Consider the following 20,610-nt stretch of genomic DNA (forward strand, 5'->3'; position numbering starts at 1 on the left):
CAGCTCACTGGATATCTTCTCTTTTTCAGACCATTATCTGTAGACACTCGAGATGGTTGTGCATGAAAATTCCAGTTGATCAGCAGTTTCTGAAATACTCAGACCAGCCCATCTGGCACCAACAGCCATGCCACGTTCAAAGTCACTTAAATCCCTTTTCTTCCCCATTCTGATGCTCAAATTGAACTTCAGCAAGTCGTCTTCACCACGTCTAGATGCCTAAATGCATTGAGTTGCTGCCATGGGATTGAACAAAATAGTGAACAGGTGTATCTAATAAAGTAGCCAGTGAGTGTATATTAAATTTCCTGTATTCCTGGAAGAATCTTAAAACATGCCTAAAGTGGATCATACCATTTTTTAAGTGCTGGCATCACGAATAGTGTTAAATGTATCATGAAGCCTGTATCGAATAATCATTTTTTTTTTATTGTATCATGATACCATAAATAGTGAACAGGTGTATCTAATAAAGTGGCCAGTGAGTGTATATTCAATTTCCTGTATTCCTGGAAGAATCTTAAAACATGCCTAAAGGGGATCATACCATTTTTTAAGTGCTGGCATCATGAATAGTGTTAAATGTATCATGAAGCCTGTATCGAATAATAATTTTTTAAAATTGTATCATGATACCATAAAAAGTCTTCTTGCAGATGAGTCATGAATTATTTCGACATATACAAACAGAAAACATCAAGGATTATAATTTATAATTCAGAATAATTTTTCTTTAATGATAAACATTTACCACAGATTACTTTGTACATAATTCGTGGGATCAGTGATGTAGATGTGTATTGTGATATGTATGGTATTGTGGATGTAGGGTATAGTTAAGGTGCACTGACACGTGCATTATTTTGATTCACGCACTTGTACAACCTGTGTCGTGCAGGAGAGTAAAGTCGTCTTTAACAAGTGCAGACTGAACACAAGAGGGGTGTTGGCATGTGCAATTGCACAAACAGAATTTTGAAATGTTAAAAAAAAATCCTTCACGCATAAATGTTGTGCTACGGGGCGCAATCTGCTCGCCAACAACAAGTGGAGTGAAGAAGAAGTGAACAGAGCGAGTGGTTGTATCAGCAGATTGCATCAGAGCGCAGCTCGTCTGAGCGATTATAACGAGATGTTAAATCTCTAACAAACATACTTTAACAGCTGCAGACAAGAAGGAAAGAACATGCAACTGTTTTACCAAGCCATGACAATGTAAACATGACAAATAATTACCTTTTTAGATGGCTCCAAATGCTTTCTCCAGCTCATTCCACGCACGCACGAACGGCACTGCTGGAGCGGTCCTCTGTGATTCAGGAAGCGATTACAGCCATTTTTGACAGACAACTTGTAGAGAAAATGATTAATCCGTTACAAAATAATTATTTTATATACTCAGCGCCGAGCGTAGAACGTGTGGCAGGCGGTGAAACAAAGCACGCTTTCCAGCTGGGAACACAGTGGTTGGGAGCATCACAACGTCGTGTGTGCAAGCGCGTGAATCAAAGTCATGCATGTGTCAGTGCACCTTTACACCCCACTAGATGACTGCCTCATCAGCCTGTATCACAGCTATCACTGCAGTATCTCATTTCAATCTGCAGCCCAGTACCAGTTCCTCCAGAAATTAGCTTTGCCAGGATTTCAAAAATAATTCAACCCATATATCTATCTATCTCTCTATATACTGTATATTCATGTATATTGATTGAATTCTTTGTTGTAGCCAGTCTGCTCTTTGTCAGCCTGATCTCGTCAGATCTCAGAAGCTAAGCAGTGCAGCATCTGGTTACTACTTGGATGGGAGACCTCTTCGGAACACCAGCGGCTGTGTGTGTTTCTCCAGGTGAAACTGGAGTTCTGTCAGGAAGGGCATCCGGCGTAAAACTTGTGCCAAATGCCAATGCGGATCTGGCTTTTCAGTTTATTTTTGAATAGAAAATTAATAGAGAGATGAAGAATCTGACATATACACACACACAGAGATGGAAAAGCTAGTCTCTGTGAGTATAATGGCATATGGCGTGCTCCAGCTAAATAAATTATCGCTGGGGCTATTTTTAAGCTGAAGTGTAAATGCAGTAATCCTTGGAGCAGGAGCTGTGAAGAGCCGACACACAGATGCTACATCAGGGAATAGAACTCCTGCCTTTATCTTCTCCTCGTGCACGCCCTGCTCTCTTTTTTTTTTCCCCCTCATTCGCACATCCTCCATGCCCTGCTTCATCACCCCATCCCGGCACCACTATCTTTTCCTGCCTCATTCGTTTTCCCATTCCACTCTTCATTTTCCCCCCTCTCCTGCTCTTCATATGTTAAAATTCTCATATTTTGCTTGTCGCAGAGCCCTCTATGGGGATGCCCCTGAATTCTATTGTAATAAACAACAACAACAGATCTTTGAACAAGTCGGGGTTGGGAAACGGGTTAGTGTGAATGCAGAGGAGCAGCCTTCAGAAGGTACTGTGGTTTCTCCAAACTGAAATATTTTTTTTTAATAAGTCTGTCATCCCTGTGGGAGAATGTTGTCCAACAAAAGTCTCTCCCAAAACCGTAGTGTGCTGTTTAGGTATTGGAGAGCAGGTTCTCCTCTGCTGCTGTTTAACGCCACATAATGGGGTGTCGTTAATCACCAGCACCGGCTGAAGTTTTACAAGGTTAATGACGGCGTAGCCCAGCTCTCCGCTGTGTCCCGTTCCTCCGGTATTTATCAGTGTCAAAGAGCTTAGCATACTTCATAGTTCTCTCGGTCTCTGTGGCTCTATTACGTCTTTCTTTCGTGTCCTCTATTTCTCTCTTTCTTCATCCGCTTCTTTTCCCAGCTTTCCTCTGCGTCCTTTAGTACCCAAGCAGATCTTCACATTCAATAACCTCAAACTTTTCTGACACTAAATTAATCCTGTGTAGTCCCTGAGGCCCATTGGTGCTGGTGCTTATCCCCCGGATTTTGTAGTGTGAAGGTGATGAGAGTCTACGACTCCCCCTGGGGGGGGGGGGGGACACCAGTCCTACACAGGTTACTTCTCCAGCCAAGGCTGGTACAGCTAGGTGGACTTAGGAAATGCATATGTTCAAAGAAGCAAACGGTACTCGGAATCTAGCCCAGGTCTACATATTTGTAGTCTAGCTCTTATTCCGCTGAGCTACCTGCACTACAATAAAACAGTATTGTGAGGAAAATAATGGAAAGACATTCCTTAAATTTTCATGTTTTGTGTTGACTAACTCTAAGTTTTGGCTCTCTGTGGCGAACATGCTCCTTGGAGTGTTGTATGTTTTCAACAATGTTTATTGAATACATTAGAATGAGATATTTACTGCACAAATATTTTACTCAAAGTTCAGATTTGTTGAACTATGATGTGAATTTGATCACAAACTATCTTCTGATTGTTGACCTGTAAGGTAACTCAACTGGTACAAGCTATGATGTTAGCTAGCCATATTGCATCAAACCATTTTAAAAAAATTCTGCCTTAACAAAAGGAAAACTGTTCTAAAATGCATATAATTTTAAGTCATAGCCCAAATGAAATCCTTTCAAGTGCTACCAAACTAGCTAATGAACTAATGTACTAACTAACCAAGCAAGCTAGTTAGCATGTAGCCTGATCAAAAAGTGATTTCTGGAGTCTCTTCATAATAAACTAATACTGTATATTGTTGTGTTGATTGAGTTTACTAAATAAATAACCTGGCATTTATGGCATAAACATTTGTTTACATTGATTATTTACACAGACAGCACATAAGATTTCAAAAGTAGTCACTGTACGTCACCAAGCTTGCTCGTCCTCAACCTTTCAAGACACCATACATTAAATCAAATTAATTTTGCTTATCCCTAAAGATGACTATACCAAGATTGCCACTTGATCCATCCAAGTGGATCAAGTGACAAGTAGTATAAAGATTGTTCCATATCTTTATTGAACAGCATTATGAAGGTTGTTTACTCTCTTTATTCAAGAGCATAGTCTTTCAGTTTTGGAGCATGATTTATTAATTCACTTGTTTTCTAAGACCCAGCACATCCTCCTCCTTCCGATCTTCTTTTTCTTCTTGTTTTATGGCAGGTTGCATCCAACTTAATGGTGGATTACTGCAACCTTCTGCTCCAGAGTGTGGATCAGACAGTTCCTCATTCAGATCAGTATACAGGAGCGCCTTGTTATTCATGTAGATGTGCCATCTTTGAGCTGTAGATGATACTATGATGATAAGTTGCTTTGAAATATAAGTTGCCAGCCACAAAAGGTAAAAAAAACCCCAACATAATTTATAATCCAGAAAATCCAGTAAGCAATTATTACTGTATAAACACTTCACCATGACAATGAATCGGTATTTTGCACTATTATCTAAACTTTTAAATTAACCCTCTGGGGTCCGAGGGCATTTTTTTTAGACAGTTCACTCGCCTGGTATAAATGTTTTATTATTGCTGTTAACAGCTCTCCCTGCATCACACAATCAAGTTTTATGTTTCTTTTTTTTCAGGACAACCTGTGCTTTCAGAATATATATGTTTTTGTTGTGTTCTGTAAGTTTAATAAAGGTTTACAGTCAAAAATAGGCAAGGAAAAAATAAAGCAAAAAATAATTTTCCACACACATTTATTCAAAGCACACAGCAAACTATAATAAACAACTGTTTTGACACTTTATAAAGGTAATTTGAGGTCTTGTGTGAAAGACTGTACAACAAAAAGGTTCAAACAATGCACATTTTGAACAATATATACAAAATGGTCTATGCGTTTTGTTGTCTATTGATATGGTAAACAGTGCTTTACGCAGAGAAAGCAACAGAGTTATCCAGTAACATTCACATGAAAACTGGTGGAGCAATCCTGATAGTTACACACTCTTTGTTTGAGCACATGAGATTGTCATCAGAGGCTCTCCGTGTGCTCCTGCTTTCACTGATCGCTGTGCATAATGGCGCAGGGCACACTGAGTGTGTACTAATAGTCATATGTACTCATTGGAGCACCCAGGGGGCTATTCAAATGGGCCAACTAGTAACACATCACTCCTGAAAATGATCTTTGGCTTTTCATGTGAGATAAATCTGCCCTACGATTGGATTTTGGAAAACCAATGTGATGGTGAACCAATTCTGATTGGATACTCACATTGCGCACGTCATCACACAGCTTCTATGAGGAGTACAAAGATGGCTGACGGCTGGCTCAAAAGTCTGCAGAGTTGACTTTTCAGCAAAAAAAATTCATTCATTCATATCATTCAAAAAGTTATTTATAATTTAGTAAAGCTTGGTCTTAGCCGTCGTATACACCCCAGAGGGTTAATGGGTGGTATATACACTCAACAAAAATATAAACGCAACACTTTTGGTTTTGCTTCCATTTTGTATGAGATGAACTCAAAGATCTAAAACTTTTTCCACATACACAATATCACCATTTCCCTCAAATATTGCGCACAAACCAGTCTAAATCTGTGATAGTGAGCACTTCTCCTTTGCTGAGATAATCCATCCCACCTCACAGGTGTGCCATATCAAGATGCTGATTAGACACCATGATTAGTGCACAGGTGTGCCTTAGACTGCCCACAATAAAAGGCCACTCTGAAAGGTGCAGTTTTGTTTTATTGGGGGGATACCAGTCAGTATCTGGTGTGACCACCATTTGCCTCATGCAGTGCAACACATCTCCTTCGCATAGAGTTGATCAGGTTGTCAATTGTGGCCTGTGGAATGTTGGTCCACTCCTCTTCAATGGCTGTGCAAAGTTGCTGGATATTGGCAGGAACTGGTACACGCTGTCGTATACGCCGGTCCAGAGCATCCCAAACATGCTCAATGGGTGACATGTCCGGTGAGTATGCCGGTCATGCAAGAACTGGGACATTTTCAGCTTCCAAGAATTGCGTACAGATCCTTGCAACATGGGGCCGTGCATTATCCTGCTGCAACATGAGGTGATGTTCTTGGATGTATGGCACAACAATGGGCCTCAGGATCTTGTCACGGTATCTCTGTGCATTCAAAATGCCATCAATAAAATGCACCTGTGTTCTTCATCCATAACAGACGCCTGCCCATACCATAACCCCACCGCCACCATGGGCCACTCGATCCACAACATTGACATCAGAAAACTGCTCACCCACACGACGCCACACACGCTGTCTGCCATCTGCCCTGAACAGTGTGAACTGGGATTCATCCATGAAGAGAACACCTCTCCAACGTGCCAAACGCCAGCGAATGTGAGCATTTGCCCACTCAAGTCAGTTACAAGGACGAACTGGAGTCAGGTCGAGACCCCGATGAGGACGACGAGCATGCAGATGAGCTTCCCTGAGACGGTTTCTGACAGTTTGTGCAGAAATTCTTTGGTTATGCAAACCGACTGTTTCAGCAGCTGTCCGAGTGGCTGGTCTCAGACGATCTTGGAGGTGAACATGCTGGATGTGGAGGTCCTGGGCTCTCAGCAAAGGAGAAGTGCTCACTATCACAGATTTAGACTGGTTTGTGAACAATATTTGAGGGAAATGGTGATACTGTGTATGTGGAAAAAGTTTTAGATCTTTGAGTTCATCTCATACAAAATGGGAGCAAAACCAAAAGTGTTGCGTTTATATTTTTGTTGAGTGTAGATGTGTCCATTCCACCACTGCTTTCTAGTGCTCATCCTCTGTTCATTGTAAGCATGTTTGTTGGGCAGACCAATGAGCTCCTGCAGTATTTCTTAGTGAAGGACCAAAAGAAGATTCCTGTATGGTGAGCAGGTTAGACTTGCGCAAATTTAATAATTAAATTAACTGGGTTTCATTCTTGATTTTCATCCTGTGCTCTGTTGGTGGTCCTCCAGGTTGCAGGTAAATCCTTTTCCTGGAAGGATAGTCTAGCCACTATAAAAGCCTGTGCAGAGCTTGACACAGGAAAACAAATGTTTGTTTTTGTACTCTGTAGTATTGCAAATGTTCACAGGAGTAGGTATTTCCTCAAAGAAGTCAAAGTGCATGCCTTGGTGCCACACAGCCCAAATCATTTGCACCACTTGTTCCGCACCACCTGGCAAGATAGGGCCCCATGCATCATATAGGCACATCTCTGGAAAATGTCTGTATGGGCAGTTCATGCAAATATCTTTTGATATCGTTGCATGCACACAACTGTAGATACACGTAAACATCAGCAGATATGTGCTGAAATAAAGATTTTATTTTTACTGTTCCACTTTTTGCTCCTTTAAACCCTGACAGCCGTGAAGGCCCTGACAGCTCCACATCAGAAGGGATTCTGCACATTGGAGTGGCACAGTAAATACATGGTGCTCGGTTCAGTTTGACGGTACCCTGCCGAGCGACCAAAGCACGTTTGGAGCATGGTGGCAAGGTGGGTGCGCTGGCAGGGGGCACTGGAAACGTACAGCAACAAAAGAAACCTGACTTGACAGAAGTTAGAATGCCAAAATACAAACACTTTGAGAAGTACCGCTCCTCAATCTCTCTGCAGAAAATAGAACTTATTTCGTGAACCTCACTGGGTTACACTGATGAGACTTCTGCTTTAAAAAGATAGATGTTGAGAGAAGAGGAAAACTTCCTGTCAGTTGTTTATTTTGTTGAAATCGGGTCAAGAAAAGAAGCAGGAATGATTGCGCTGAGATGCAGAATAAGATGGCCTACTTAATTCTGAACAAATGCTGGAAGGAAGAATGTGATGTATCGCCACATGCAGTATGGGTAACAACGTGCATCCTGGCACAACTTTCTAACCTGTCTGAACTTTCACTGGAATTATCTAAAGCCTGCAGCCAAAGCGATGTCGCTGAACTCAAGGAACTCTCACCAGCTGAACCTTCAATTCAGTTGTGCAGAATAGTCGGCCGGAAGACGTAACGCAAATCAATAGAGAAATCAATAATCCTGTAAGTGCACAGTGTTATCACTGCGGTCTGTTGGTAAGTTTATCATAGTTCAGACCAGAGTCACGCCTCTGACAGAGCGCCGTTTGCTGAACCACACAGGAAGAGGTCATGACGGGTCACAGATTTACCCATCACTCACTGAGGTGATCAATAACACATGCCTCCTGAATACTGTGAGTCACTGCTTTCATAAGTTCTAATTTGTGCTTTTTATTCTTGTTTTCACTGCACATACACTTTTAAAACTTCTAAAATCTTAACTATGAACTTTTTTGACCTGATTTTGACACAGTTTTTACACAGTTTTGACCAAATTTGGTGGAATGATTGAGGGCTACTCAAGGACAAAGAGATTTAATTTAAAGAAAAAACAGTTACAATCAAGGTCACAGGCCAAGGTCAAAATTTGGGCCCAATCTTTGACCTTGGGTGACCTTGAAAGGTCAAACTCATTTCTAATGGCTACTTCAAGGAATTGATTAAAGATACAAATGTGTTAACTATGAAACACAAATATGAAGTCACATCACTGGTGCCACCAAGTTTTGTATTCAGGCTGATACGATATTTTCAAGGTTTGGTCGACTCTGAAAAACTGTTCTATGAAAATAAACCAGAGTGGGAAAAGTGCAGCTTTGTACCATTTTGGCTGTTTGTCCAAACAAACAAATGAACTAAAGGTGTGAAAGCTCCCTTCTTGGAGGACAAGAGGCATTTGGTTTATAAAGTTTATTCAAGTAAACTCAGTATCTTATAATCAGGGCGGAATCATGAAGCAGAAAGAGGCGATTCTCATGGCGCGGTCAGTTTGTGTGTGCGCGGCAATATCTCCAAAATGCAAAGAACAGTTTCAATCAACCTTGGCCGGATACACTCGGTGAACCACCCTCTCACAATATATGTCATGCAAGGTCATTGGCCTACGTTTAAGGTAGTCTAAAACAGATGAACCCTCAGAGACCTATGGGCATTTTCTTGATTCTTTGATGTTAAGAAATTCCCCTTTTGAGGCACTTTCTTGGAGGATAATTCCCATGTGTTGCATATCAAAATGTTCAGAACACTCTCAGGTTTCCAGATGTGAGACAGATATTTGTCTACAACACTGTGAAAAGATATGTTCTGTTAATATAATAATGATGAAACTCTGACTGGGACATAAGAGAGCATCATTCGGGCTTTGAGCATTAATGACCGTACCTCAGGAACTAGATGAGATAGTAAAATGCAGTTTTCTGTACAGACATTTACTCTGCTGTGGCTAACAAAAATATCAGACCTCACCAATTAATGACATCATGTGATGCCATCAAGCGAAGTCAAAAATTAGCATGCAGTAGTGTGGCATTGGAATTATTTGGATGCCTGATTTAGGGTCTACTAATCAGACGTTTGCCAACATCACCACAGTAATCAGCGTAGTACTCAATGCAGGTGTGCAACTGGGGATCCAAATGCATCTGATACCTTTGAAGCCTGTTGCATATAGAACTCACATGCTTGTGCATGGCTAATTGCAGTTTAACATTTAAAACTGCAGAATAAACTAAAATTATGACCGAAATTGGAAGTAGAAAATGTGAGCATTTTTTAAAATACATATAGCAGTATTATATACAATAAATAAATCCTTCCCACAACTCGTGTGGGAAGCATCAACAGATAAAGAGCAGACACTTCAAAGCTGGATGAACCGAATCAAAGCTGCAACATCCTGATCTGCGTTTTCACTGTGAGGCGCTGTGCACAGCGGAGAAGCAGCAGATGCGGCTGCACACTGAGGTGTGCTCTGATTAAACAAGCAAGATTACAAATGCAGGGGTGAGAGCCAGGGGCGTAGGTTTGCATATGGACCATAGGGACAAGTCACAACCAATATTTTGGGATGGCAAAATAGTCCCTACCAATATTTAGCATTTTTGTTTATATAACAAAATCATTCACTATTTTTTTGCGAACTCGATACTATAATTTTAGTCGTCACGTTTTGTGTTTTCGACGTGCCAGAATGACAGGGTTACCCATGTTGCAATTTCATTGGCTCACGTTCTTCTCACATGGACATAAACAAAGCGCATCTTGTGGCAGGCAGTGCTTAATTTGTAAAGTGGGAGGTCCCAGAGTGCAGAGGATGGGTGGCTCCGGTGCAGTGTTGCCAGATGTACGATAATTATCGTATTTGTACGATAGTTTTGCCCTCTGTACGATGTACGATCTATAATGGGAAAAAACACTATGTACGATAATTATCGTATTTGTACGATAGTTTTGCCATCTGTACGATGTACGATCTATAATGGGAAAAAACCCAATATGTACGATAATTTCAGTTGGTTGCCCAAACACGCATCTCTCTCTGACACCCAAGAATCATTTTGCAGGCGTTGCACTCAGGCGGCATCAAAGACACACCACACACAGGGCTGCTGCTGGCTTTGGGCTGCCGGGACAGTCATTTGAAAGCCCGCCCCCTCCCCATACAAAGTAATGAGTTCCCATCCAATCTCTGCAGGACAGGACAGGAAGATTCCCCAACCAACATCTTTTTTTTTTGAAACTGTATTTCAACAAATGCAATAACAAACGAACAAAACACAAGAGCAAAGAGATATACAAGAAAAATAAAAAAAAGTTCAAGTTCCTTATGGAGGTGTCAACATTTTTTCTGTGTTCAACAAAATCTGCACAAGTGGCCATGGCATCGGATGACGACAGCGACCTCGAGGTTGAATTCGACTCTTTCTAGTCTGGTAATTAACACGTTTGTGTTACTTCACAGTCTGGTAGTGCATTTGCTTGTGCATTTGCGTTCTTTTTGTGCCATAGTTTCCCCATTAATATAATTACTGTTTAAAAAAGTGACATAAAATTCTTTGTAAATTTAAAAAAAAAACGCTAAAATAGCTACGTTGTATGCATTTTGTTTGTGTACGATAACTTCTCCCAAAATACGACAATTTTGAGGTTTTGGTACGATAGTTTCATATTTCATATCTGGCAACACTGCTCCGGTGCAGAAAAACAAGAAGGGCGGGGCTTGCGAACAATGCTGAGCGCCACACTTACAATAAACTGCACACCCACACAAACACGCACACACACCTTCACAAATGACACTAACATCCTGCCTTTTCCTTAAAAAATACATTTATATTTGCTGTCTGTCTCTGTACCTTTCTGTCACTTTTGCGCTCTTTTTCATACTTTTCCCTCGTTTCAAAAGTCACCGAACGCACTTTACCATAATATATGCAACATATAACATACTGTTGGATAGCACGGGTTCTTGGCTTGCTGTCAGTGTTGAAATTTTTCAGAGTGAGGGCTTACATGAGAACTTACGGTAATGAGAATCAGCGGCGCACTAGTGTGAAACTTCCGTGTTTTTCCTCTGCGTTATGACATCACAGGCTTACGTTTACCGTAATACACCATATATGTTATTGGAAATCCCTTTTTTTTTTTTGGCAAATTAGGTTGCCAGATACCTACAACTGCATTATTGATGAAGAGAATAGATTATACATCTTGTTTGCAAAAACTTTTTTTTTTTTTTTGTTAGCTCCACAAGTATTTTTTTTTTGTTGTTGTCTTGTTCTCTCAGGTGTAGGCCTATAGAATAGATTCGTGATTTTGGGTGCAATTTTGTTATTTAAGCTATTTGTTTGTTTGCCTACACACTTAATATTGTAAATAAAGTGTTAAATTATTCAGCATTATGTCGTCATATGTTATGTATTATGCTGTACTTGTGCGTCTAATGGTATGAGTGGGTTAGGGGGTGGTGGTGGTGAGCAGGGGGGCCGGGTGGGGGGGGGGTGGTATTGTCCCTACCAAAGCTGAGACCAAACCTACACCCTTGGTGAGCGCTACGGAGCGAGCCTGGAATCTATGAGGGGATGATGGTGTGGAAGGAGAGAGATAATCCAGATGTTTTGACGATCTCTCTGTGAAAATTTGTTAATACGGACAAATCACATTCATCATTTGTGTCGGCGGCACAGAAAACCCAAGACACAGCAGTGATTGTGTGTGTGTGTGTGTGTGTGTGTGTGTGTGTGAGTGAGACGACTGCAGCAAAGCGTTCAGCTGTGAGCGTATGAAGGGTAAATTACACTGTGGTACAATGCATTAATAATAGATCACCTCTCCATTGTTTGGGATGTAAACCCAATGAGTGGGCCTTGTAATTGGTTATTTCAAAAGCAGGACACAAATAAAGTATTCTGCCATTGAAACGCAAACATACCACATTGTAATTTATAGCACATCAACGCGCAGCGTGGTCATGCCATGGCGGCTTTCACATGCCCCTCTGTTTCATTTAGGTCTGGCAGATTATAGTAATTATGATAAAGAATAGATTTTCCAGAGTGCTTTGTCCTTTTGTGTCCTTGAGTGATGATTATACTCCTTTATTAAAGTTTTCATTCTGATTGTTAAATGTGTCCATGTAATAATGCTTGTGTCGAGGCTCCACACAGCATCCGCATTTTACTGCAAAAATGATCAATTTTAAGATTCAAATGTACTATGTTTTCCATTTGCAATAAACACAGCTCAGCTTGCTTGATGTTAAAAAGTATTCCAACGTACTGCACCAGTGAAAGTTAGTACAAGCTTCAGTATTAAGCATTTTTGTCCAAGTGGTACAACAGTTTTAGTTCATTTCCTGTTGAATGAAGGACATGCCGTCCAATTTCTCAAAAATGAATGAGCACCAGTGATATGACATCCAAATAAACCTTTAATTAACCCTTAAAGCCTGATGGGTATTTTCTCAATTTTACGATACTGTAACAAATTCCCCTTTTAAAGTGCTTTCTTTTAGTATAATGCCCATTCGTTGCATAGCAAAATGTTCAGAACAGTCTCAGCTTTGTGAATGTGAGAGATATATTTTATAGCACACTGTGAAAAGATATGATTTATTTATAGAAATATGATGAAACATTGACCAGGACACAGGAGAGCATCATTAGGATTACGGGAGTTAATAATCAATTTCTCCATTAATATGAAAAAAAATTGCTTGCCTGCAGTCAATGGAATCTGTCACTGTCAGTCTCCCAACTTGTAATATCACATAGTAAGTGTGATATACATTATTTGACCAATAAATGGACTGCATTTATATAGCTTTTTTCATCTGCATCAGATGCTCAAAGCACTTTACATATAATGCCTCACATTCACCCCGATGTCAGATTGCTGCCATGCAAGGCGCCCACTGCACACCGAGGGCAACTCTGGGATTAAGGACCTTGCCCAAGGGCCCTTAGTGATTTTCCAGTCAGGCTGGGATTTGAACCGAGGATTCTCTGCTCTCAAGCCCAGCGCTTAACCACTAGACCATCACCTCCCCTAGATGGCAGTAGTTTCTAGTGAGCTTTTAATGAGGCTCCAGGTTATGAAGTGTTTGTCGAAGCATTTGGCTGGGAGGCTCATCGAATTGTCAAAGCCTCAATAGTCAAAAGAGGCTTCATCTTGCTATCACTGCTCCATGTTTGTCGGTGCATAATGTTCATTAATAGGAAATATTTATGCCAAAATCCATATTCCAAGAGATGCTACAAGCACAGCCTCTATTGTCTGTTTTGTAAGTGCCCGGCTATATGTGTTATTGGCCTCTCATTTGTCCGAGTTGGCTGAAAATGCAGACCTTTGACTTTTCACGGGACCTGAGTTGTATTGCGATACAAAAACAGAAATTTCTGATTTGTAACTTGTGTGTTGGTTTTTACAAGTAATTTGTAAATATGTAATTTTTTTCATTTGTAAAAAAAAAAGGCATTTGCAAAACTGAAAATTCTGTTTGTGAAGTGTGATTAACCATTTTTGGATCACCAATCACACACATTCATCGCTTTGCTCAGTTATGCAATATTGAGACAATATTATTGCAAAACAGCTCAGAGGTTCACAAATATGTTGGTTGCTATTCACACTCCCATCCAGTAGATGGAAGTGTTGTTCTATGCATTTTGATGAGGGGGAAGTGATCAGGTGGAAACTCAGAAAATATAATTTCCCATAATGCCTTTTGGCACGTGTGTCGGTTAACGCACAATCCTTAAGAATTAGCGCATTACTTTAAAAGATATGTGCAATATTTTCACTTTGTAAAAATGACAGAGTTGCTGTTAATGTTGATAAACCGTCCGGAATTAGTTTTGCTCATGAATTAAACCATGAGTGAAACGCCGGGGGGGGGGAGAACAGTTTCAGTTTAATGCCATATACTCTACCAATACAAAGTCACTGCTTTACTGGTGTCCACACACTTTACTTATTTTAAAATGGTGTGATTCCAGCTGTCCTAATGGCTTGAGTATTTTCTCTCTCCTGCCACCAGCTATTTTGGCAAATATTACAATAAAGACCACACCAGTTCAAAAGCATATTGAGTCGATTGTTAACCATATAAAACCAAGGCTTCACCAGCAAACTGTCTTCTTCTGAAGGTGCGGCGCATTTTTATTCTGTGTGTTTGTGTGCACGTCAGTTTAAACTAGCCATGAAATTAAGATTCAAAACAGAGTATTCAGCACTTGTTTGGGTGTGTAAATGTGTGTCTGACTGCATGGAACAATGCAAATTATCCTTGAAATTAAGACTGTAAGAGTTTCCTGGCTGTGTGTGTGTGTGTGTGTGTGTGTGTGTGTGTGTGTGTGTGTGTGTGTGTGTGTGTGTGTGTGTGTGTGTGTGTGTGTGTGTGTGTGTGTGTGTGTGTGTGTGTGTGTGTGTGTGTGTGGGCGTGCATGTGATAGCACCACTCTGAATCTTTACTGAAGGGAGCGAGGAGGGTGAATTAAAGAAACATTGGAACACACTGACAGCTTGTCAAGGCCCTCCTACGATTGTAATGAATTTCAGCCTTTTATGGTGTGTGTGTGTGTGTGTGTGTGTGTGTGTGTGTGTGTGTGTGTGTGTGTGTGTGTGTGTGTGTGTGTGTGTGTGTGTGTGTGTGTGTGTGTGTGTGTGTGTGTGTGTGTGTGTGTGTGTGTGTGTGTGGTCCCACTGCACAGATAAGTCACAGTGTGAAAGCAGCAAAAAATAGAAATAATAGTATGTTTGTGTGCGTGCATGTGTACGTTGTACATGCATGAAGTAGCACGATGTTTAAATACTTCTAAGGCACTGGTTCCTGAACCATTTTCATTGAGACTCCATGTGGAAGCCAAAAGGTACAAGATACAATCCACCCTCCTCCCCCATAAATAATACTGAAAACATGCAGGAAGAAATTTTAATTTAATAGCATGTGTGCTGGAAAAAAAAATTGTTGCACATTTACGCACAATACTGTTGGAGGAATTAAACATGTAAGCTCAAATTTGCCCAATGCTAAGCTCTTGCAGAATTGAGCAAGACAACAACACAAGCAGAATGTGTTCCTCCACAAACAAACGTTATCCCAAGTCAAAATTGGGGAAATTATTTAGGTGGTCTAGTTCGCTAGCTAATTAGTTATTTATTCTTTGTCCACTCCATAAAAAATTATTATAACAGACCTGTCTGTTTGATTGTACTCAAGATTCTGGGGGTGGAAAATTCTGCAATTTTGGCATCCTTAGTTTTGGGATTCCATCAGAAATTTCATCCATTACATTTTAAAACAAACAGCGTACATTCTAGTGCATCTAGTTCTAGTAAAGACCAAGCATTGACTAACATTTAAATATGAAATTCAAAAACAGTGTGATCCTATTTCATTTACTTGTGCTATATTATATTTCAACACCAGAGGGCGCAAATCGACATGAACATCTCAAAACATTTGTTTCAAAATAGTTGCTGATGTTCAAAGAGAAGAGAAGAGAAGAAATTCTTCTCTACAAGAGTCAAGACAGAAGTCAGACCACCAGAGCAAGAATTTTAGCTGAGGAAGCTTCTGCGATTTGAAGCGAAACGTCCTCACGTCAAGCAACCCAGTCCAGTCGAAGATTCAAGCTTCTCTACTATAAGCCTTGAGGTCCATTTGTATCGGTGTTACATACCAAATGGTCCCCCCTAAAAATTGGTCCGCCCTGCCTCCACTGCACATGCGTCATTTCAGAGCTCAGCAGCTTGTCTGAGACGGACTGTCTTCACCCAAAGTGATCAAATAGATTAACGGGATTATTAACCATCAGATGACAAAGGTAAAACTTCTTAAATCATTCTAAAGTCAGTTTTTGCAGAAACGAGGCAATAATCTGTGCCGCTTTGAAATGATGGAGGTGCAGTGGATGCATCAGCCAGCAGCTCGTGTAGCTGCGGCACGCTGATCGCTTCCTCTGTCTTTTCTGATGAAATAATGCTGAATTTATGAGGAAATGATTGTTGTAAAAAAGCTTCAGATATCTGTCACTGAGATAGATGATGACTGGAGTGCAGTTTTAAGCAGAAACAAGGTGATAATCGGTGAACTGCGGCTGATGACACATGCGCAGTGAAGGCAGGCGGACTGATTTTTAAGGTGGGGGGGGGCGTTCAGTCTACAATATTGGTTCTTACCCCTGATACTGTTGTGTGATGTGGATGATGGGAGCCACAGGCTGGTTATAGGCAGATTAATCATAGGAAGGTTACTTTCCCAGCCAAGGCCGGGACCCATTTACAGCAAGGTGGACTTGGACATACAGAGGTAGTGTGTCATCCAGGGACTGGGAATCAAACTCCCGCTCTTTCACATTAGCCATGATTTTGTGGTACAGATAAAAACGTTGTGTGCCATCCCCAGCCACACATTCTATCTATTCTTTAACTCGTTTTAATTTCCTGCACGTTTGTTTACGTGTTTGTATTGCCTCCAACAATCATCAGAGATCGTGTTTGCTGTAAATTGTTCATTGAATTTTTTTATTGGTGTGGGAGGGGCCCCTCATTAAGGATGACATGTTAGTACAGGAGCCCAAAAGGGACATACTTACTCCAGCTTTCGCATTTTTCAGCATGACTGAAAGACTGATGTCAAAATAAGAGGACTGTGTGGTTGCTTGTACACTTTCTACTAGTGACTAGTGCAGGCTAACAAGTTTGATGTGATAAGCATATTACAAGAGAAAGTAAGGGAGCGAGCAAGTAAGTGTACACGTGAATTTGCGACGCGCCTGCGAGCGTGATGATGCTCGTGCATCAATTTTTCTCTCACTGTTTTATAATTACATCTCTTCCCTTTGTATTCTTTCCCTTTGTCCTTCGTCTTATATCCTGTCTCTCTCTCCCCCCTCCCCCACGCCAACTTTTCTGTTTTTCTAATTCCATCGTCCTGATCCATTTTTAAGCCCATGCTTGTTATCTCAGCCTTTTCTCTCTCTTTTTTCCCTGTTTGATCTCAACTTCTTAATTTCCTCTGTGTCTGTTCCACTCCCATTTCTCTTCCCTTGATGATCGCTGTCATTTTTTCCTTTTACTTCATTGTTTTTGCCACTTGTTTTCTGTCACCCTCACGTTACTTCCCTGTCTGAACTTTTCCTCTCTCTCTCGGTTTTGTCTTTTCTGCAGCCTCCCTGGAGTGCACTCCATCTTCACCTTAGCCTGAACGAGCAGCGCCGTCCTCTCACCAAAGGACTCGGGCACCCGAGCGGACCAGTCCATCCCTCCACGCCTCCGACCTCGACCTCTCCAAACTGGAAGAACGTTCCATCATTTCTTGGCCTCTGTGCGTCTGCTCCCAGGCTGTGACTCCTCATTTCCTCGTTGTCCAAACAATTCCTCACAGTGTCCTGGAATCTGACCAGTATTTTCCATCACACGCGCTCATCTCCAGTAATTTCTGACCTTTTTAGCAAAACTCTCTCATGCAAGTCCCTCCTACACTCCTCAAGAGCTCCAGCCAAGCCCAACCAGCACTTTATCTACCCACAATTCAATGCTGGCTGCAAGAAGCGGTTGGCTGAGATTCCTAAAAGTATAAATATTGTGTCTGTCTTGTGATTGGGCAACTTAACCTCATTGTTACTGTAGTAACTCCCACTTCAATTCAGTTTCTCAGTTTTCATGCTCAAAATCAGACACTGCTTGTTTATGGCAGTTGTTGGCTCCTTCATATTTGAGATTCAAGATTACTTAATTGCTGTTATTGTATAATATATACAAGGAAATTCAGTGCACTACCTAAAAAAAGAACTCGATATTAGCACTTAAAGGTCTAGTCCCCTTTAATTTTGCACAAAATTGACCAAATTTGCTTCATGTGTACATCTAGTTCTTAAAAAGTATATTTATTTCTGTGACATCTTTCAAATTTTCTGATCATTTTATTGCTGGTGAATTTTTTTTTTTTTTTTTGAGGTGGAATGACAACCAGGACAGCAGACCTGTGTTATCTCGCCTGTCCACCAAACCTCTGTGTGAAATTCATCCAGTTTTATCTGGAATTCTTCCCACTGCGATCTTGGGTTCTATAAGTTTATTATTGATGTCTGTCGCTGTCTTTGTTTTTCCATTTTTTGTTAGTTTGTTTGTGTTTCTTTGGCTCCACGATAGTAATACTACCACTTGCAACATAGTTTAGTTCCCAGTGGTGGAAGAAGCAGTTAATGTGTTTGTCAGCCAACCACAAAGAGCCCAAGTCCCAGTTGCCATGTCCATCTGGAACTGCTACAGGAAGAGGATCCAGCATAAAAAAAAAATCTGCAAAATCAAAATGTGGATCCATACTGGATCTGTTGTGGCGACCCTAAGCAAACTGGGAGCAGGCATATTTCCATGATATACAGTAGTGTTCAGAATAATAGTAGTGCTATGTGACTAAAAAGATTAATCCAGGTTTTGAGTATATTTCTTATTGTTACATGGGAAACAAGGTACCAGTAGATTCAGTACGAGATTCTCACAAATCCAACAAGGCCAAGCATTCATGATATACACACTCTTAAGGCTATGAAATTGGGCTATTAGTAAAACATTGTTCAGAAGAACAGCGTAGTTTGATTAAAAAGTTGATTGGAGAGGGGAAAACTTATACGCAGGTGCAAAAAATTATAGGCTGTTCATCTACAATAATCTCCAATGTTTTAAAATGGACAAAAAAAAACAGACGCGTGGAAGAAAACGGAAAACAACCATCAAAATGGATAGAAGAATAACCAGAAGGCTCACCCATTGATCAGCTCCAGGATGATCAAAGACAGTCTGGAGTTACCTGTAAGTGCTGTGACAGTTAGAAGACGCCTGTCTGAAGCTAATTTATTTGCAAGAATCCCCCGCAAAGTCCATCTGTTAAATAAAAGACATGCAGAAGAGGTTACAATTTGCCAAAGAACACATCAACTGGCCAAAAGAGAAATGGAGGAATATTTTGTGGACTGATGAGAGTAAAATTGTTCTTTTTGGGTCCAAGGGCCGCAGACAGTTTGTGAGACGACCCCCAAACTCTGAATTCAAGCCACAGTTCACAGTGAAGACAGTGAAGCATGGTGGTGCAAGCATCATGATATGGGCATGTTTCTCCTACTATGGTGCTGGGCCTATATATCGCATACCAGGTATCATGGATCAGTTTGGATATGTCAAAATACTTGAAGAGGTCATGTTGCCTTATGCTGAAGAAGACATGCCCTTGAAATGGGTGTTTCAACAAGACAATGACCCCAAGCACACTAGTAAACAAGCAAAATCTTGGTTCCAAACCAACAAAATTAATGCCTTGCAGATGTGAAGAAATCATGAAAAACTGAGGTTATACAACTAAATACTAGTTTAGTGATTCACAGGATTGCTAAAAAAAGCAGTTTGAACATAATAGTTTTGAGTTTGTAGCGTCAACAGCAGATGTGACTTATTGTGAACACCCCCTTTTCTACTTTTTTTACTAATAGCCCAATTTCATAGCCTTAAGAGTGTGCATATCATGAATGCTTTGTCTTGTTGGATTTGTGAGAATCTACTGAATCTACTGGTACCTTGTTTCCCGTGTAACAATAAGAAATATACTCAAAACCTGGATTAATCTTTTTAGTCACATAGCACTACTATTATTCTGAACACTACTGTAGACGTGTTGAATTGGGGATTTTCAAAACAGACATTCGAGGGTTTGGAACCCTATTCGTCATATGTAACATCGACACTAAAAGTGTGTCATGGCATCTTTCCACTATATTTTAACCTACGTGTCAAAATTTGGAATAGTTCCCAGATAAAGCAAATATTGATGATATTGGCGATATAAGATTATGAATATTAAGAAGAAAAATTAGTGCAGTGCCAAAGAAAATACTTTTTATGGCTAAAATGTTACCAAAACTAAAGGGACTACACCTTTAAATGTGTCTTTTCTACCACAAATGCTCTTACGGTTTTATTCCTGAACCCTATCAAGGACTTCCAACAGATTCAGCTTCCACAAAACTGCTTCTGCACACCTCTGCAGTACTTAGATTTTTTTTTATACCATTTTCCATCTACAAAGAGGAGATGACTGCGCACGTCCATGTACATCCAATTTTTGCGTGAACTCTTTAGTATTCTTTTTCCTCTCCTATTTTTTTTTACCTGGATTGCTCTCCAAGCATCGACGGAAAGACTGAGCCCATGCTGAGAGAAGTTCCCTGCGAGAAGAGCCAGCAGTTAGTGAGGGGAATCGACGCTGAACCTGGCAACGCATTACACAAGTCAGCTCCCCCAAAATGAACCGTGCCGTCGTGAAAAGCAATCTGTGGGAAATGAAGCTGAACCTGAAAGTGGGGGATGAACAGCGAGGAGGAGAAGG

The 20,610-nt window shown here is 40.7% G+C and overlaps 1 protein-coding gene across 1 annotated transcript in view; it reads left to right on the forward strand.

Annotated features, from left to right (window-relative positions):
* samd12 (sterile alpha motif domain containing 12) overlaps positions 1 to 17,993 on the forward strand; it is a 299,965-nt gene extending 281,972 nt beyond the window's left edge. Inside the window, exon 5 of the mRNA XM_034160800.1 lies at positions 17,400 to 17,993. Within this exon, the coding sequence (XP_034016691.1) occupies positions 17,400 to 17,431 (32 nt within the window). The 3' untranslated portion in view covers positions 17,432 to 17,993. The remainder of the gene's footprint in view (positions 1 to 17,399) is intronic.
* The last annotated feature ends 2,617 nt before the right edge of the window (positions 17,994 to 20,610 follow it).

This window comes from Thalassophryne amazonica, chromosome 20, assembly GCF_902500255.1.
Source record: "Thalassophryne amazonica chromosome 20, fThaAma1.1, whole genome shotgun sequence".
In the NCBI taxonomy this organism is placed as follows: domain Eukaryota; kingdom Metazoa; phylum Chordata; class Actinopteri; order Batrachoidiformes; family Batrachoididae; genus Thalassophryne; species Thalassophryne amazonica.